A 3599-nucleotide genomic window follows, 5' to 3' on the forward strand; every position below is an offset into this window, starting at 1 on the left:
CCAAAAACGTGTTTCCTCCGGCAGATTGCTGCACTTGTGAGCGGCGTATTGCGAAACACGTCGAAGGTGTTTAAATTGCGAAACAGCTGCAAAGGAGCAAAGAGAAAAGGACAATTATCAACATGCATACTATCAGCAAGTAGTTCGACTGATACCGCAGAAAGCTACGTTGTATTTTTTGTACACGTTTTCGAGGAAAAATAGGGAAATAAATTAGTACATATAGGTTAATACGAGTCGCCAGGCATTAGATGAATGAAGTTCACGCTTCTAACGCTTCCATAAATGATTAATGCATTCGCTTAAAGGACACGAGCGCAACGGGGGCGTGCATACATTAAAAAGAAACGTACCGTTGTGTCTTCTTCAGAACCATCAGCACCCGTTATTCTACCAGGAGCTGACGCGGATCTAGTCGCTTTCGCCACCACACTCGACCACCTTCGATACAGCGCTGTGTCCGTTGGCGGTGGAATCGCCCGAACTGAGCACATGCGTTGGAGTATCACTCGGTACGGCCCCAGACGACAGCAGCTGGCGAGTGCTGGAACTCGAGGAGTAGCTATCGCTCGAGCTACGCGTCGACGTTTGTGAATTTCCGCTGATCGGACTGTCCGGTAGTGAACCCTGGGAAAATTCCTCTTTCAGCACCGCAAGGGCGGCAGGTGGTGCAGTCGTGGAGGCCGGCGAGATTGGTGCGGGTGGCATCGTTCCCGTCGTCGACAATAGCTTCCGGCCAGCGTCCGATCCAGCCAACTTCGGCAGTTCATCGTCATCATCGTCCATCGATTTGAGAGGACTCGTTGCCGGTGGATCCTCCGGTGTGTAGTAATCCTCGGAGTCATCCGTCACGATCGAGATAATAGCACCAGCACCAGCACCGGTTCCCCCACCAACCATCGCGGTTGCCCGCGTTCCTCCAACCAATCCCACCGCAACATCCCTGCCATCTCCGGGCATATCGTCACTACCGATGATGGCGCCTTTCAGCAGCTCCGATATCACAGCGGAAGGTGACGTTTTTTCGTTCAGCTCCACGCCCGTGACACCTGTACCGCCACCACCGATCAGCAGCTTCTTAATCGCGCTGTCCCCGTGAGAGGACGATTTTTTACCCGTCTCGTAGCTATCGGATTTACGCAGCAAAGGGGACAGCTTTTCTGCGTCGCTATCGTCATCGTTCTCGGTCAGCTCGGTTAGCTTCGGATCGGCCAGTTTTCCAACCGGTCCGACGACACCGGCGGATGGCGTCTTTTCGTGCACAACGTGAAACCCAATCGATCGATCCGATGGTGAGGATTTCAGTTTCAGCGATACCAATGGGATGGAGCCGCTGACGTTGTTTCCGCTGCCATTGCTCGCGATTCGATGCAGGCTTCCCTTTTCACGTGGATTCTTGTCCTTGCTCACTGGCGCCCGCTGCATCAGGGGTGAATGCTTGGAAAGTAGCTCCTTCTTGGTGCAGACGGAGGCCGGGTTCGTGATGCCAGCACCCGGTTCACCTGTGCCGTTTGTCTCGTCTGATGCGAGCAGATGCATCCGGATGTCGGATGGGGACTTTTCCGAAACGATGCTGCCGTTGGCGAGCTCTCCGTTGCTACCGTGATCGGTGGATGACTTGGTCATTTTATTGCGGTATCCTCCATACCCATTTTCAGTGCTCTGCAAGAAAAAGCGAGCGATTAGATGCTATAGAATTATAAACTGCACTGAGATACGCATGTAGTGCACGATTTTTACTTTTTAAATTATTTAACTACTCGTCATGTTTATCACTCAGTACGGTGTATCAAGAGCAAAACGTATTAATTTAAATGAAATCGTTATATGCAATATATTCAAAAGCAAATAAAGGTGCAAATATTAGTATCGCAGATGCGACCATATTGTTATTAAGACATAATCGATTTTCCTTTATCAATTCCAAATAAATGCTTTCAAAGCCTCATCCCGCATGTCTACATACAATGTAATGCGAAACATTGCTAAAACCTTAATCTTAAAATCGTGTATCCGCTCACGTGCAGCACACTTACCCGATTATTCTCGCTACCATTTTCAGTTCCAGCGGTGGAATCGCCACTACCGTTTATCGCCTTCAGTGAAACGGTGGGCCCATTAAGCGCCTCGATGAGTGATATGGTCTTGTAACCGACGGGAATGTTATCAGTGCTCTGCCGTAGAAAGCAAAACAAAAATGAGTGCCAAATTGCTTAAGACCAATTTAAGACGGATTTAAAATTGTGCCCAAGGGCCAGAGCACTTACATCGCCCGAATTTTGCGCCGCTGGTGTGCCACTGCACGGAAGTCCCCCGCCACCGTCCTTCTGCACCGCGCGTATCTGCAACAGCGCCCGGAATGGAGCCCTACAAATCGGACAATTGTTCGCCTGATAGCGCAACGAATCGGCACACGAATTGCACAAGCACAGGTGCCGGCAGGGCAGTATAAGCGTGTCCCGGGTGTCACACATGCAGATGACGCATTCGCTTCCGTTATCTTCCGTCTCCTCGTCCGTGACCGATTTGCTCGCGAGCTTGTTCTCGATACCGTAAATCTCCTGCAGCAGATAGTACAGCCCATCGACGAAAATCTTTTGCTTCAACGCTCGCAACGCGTACGTGCCATCCGAGTGGTGATCAATGACGCAGATAGTAGCGTGCGATTGACGACTCGGACTTCCATCACCGCCGGTTTCCGTACTGGGCGTACTGCTGGCCACGACGCTGGACGTGTTATTGCTAAGGTTGCTGTTCGCAGTTGCATCGCCAACGACACAATGAATCACGACCGGAAACATGTCCTTTTCTGGGCTGTAAGACAGATCCTCTTCGGCATACATCGCCGGATAGATGACGTGGTGGGGTGCGGAGAAGAGCTGATTTACGCCCCGCTGGAAGTGAAACGTTTCCGACGTCATGGAAGAATCACGCGAAACGTAGCTCAACCCGTTCGGACCGATGTCCTCGATGCAGAAGTAGTGCAACGTGATGTGGCACGCGTGGTCGGCATCGAACACGAACTCGATATTGTATCCGTTGCTGGTACTGCCATTGTTCGTCGGATTGCCCTTTCCGGGTGGGTCGGCAGCGGCCGGTTTCGTGCCGAGTCCGGCATCCAACACCTTCACGAAACGCACCGACTCTTTACGAATGTTCACAAGGCTCTTGAGTGTTTTCGTTGGTTCCGTCGCTTGGGGTGGTGGATAAGGGAACTAGAAGAGGGGGGGGAATGACGCTCCCGTTTACAACAAATCGATAAAGAGCCTCCCACTCACGCTGTCTTACTCACCGGAGTAGGCTTAGAACCAAGGAAGTTTAGATCCGCGTTCTCCCCGAAAAGATACGCTTCCGGTTGGGGTGTATCGAATCTTTCGCCACCCATTATAAAGTGCGTTCCGAAGTAGTTGCCTGTGGAGAATCGAGAAAATTGAGTCGCTCAGAAAACCACCAACTGGGGGTTGGGCATAACTGGCACATGGAAAAAGGACACGCGAACCGAAGGACTTACCCGAACGAGGAGGATACTTGTAGAGGTGGTTGAGGCTCACGTCTGTCTCCTCGACGGTGGCGTTTTGTCTGCTAGCAAACAGACCCAT

At 51.3% G+C, this 3599-nt stretch overlaps 1 protein-coding gene across 1 annotated transcript; it reads right to left on the reverse strand.

The window, feature by feature from the left end:
- Nucleotides 1-267: 267 nt before the first annotated feature.
- LOC128723223 (uncharacterized) lies at nucleotides 268-3599 on the reverse strand. The gene is made up of 5 exons (XM_053816941.1): nucleotides 3512-3599; nucleotides 3293-3411; nucleotides 2268-3215; nucleotides 2037-2174; nucleotides 268-1662 (listed from the first exon to the last, which is right to left on the reverse strand). The coding sequence occupies exons 1-5, from the start codon at nucleotides 3597-3599 to the stop codon at nucleotides 412-414; spliced, it is 2544 nt and encodes an 847-aa protein (XP_053672916.1). The 3' UTR covers nucleotides 268-411.

This window comes from Anopheles nili, chromosome 3 (assembly GCF_943737925.1).
Source record: "Anopheles nili chromosome 3, idAnoNiliSN_F5_01, whole genome shotgun sequence".
Classification (NCBI taxonomy): Eukaryota; Metazoa; Arthropoda; class Insecta; order Diptera; family Culicidae; genus Anopheles; species Anopheles nili.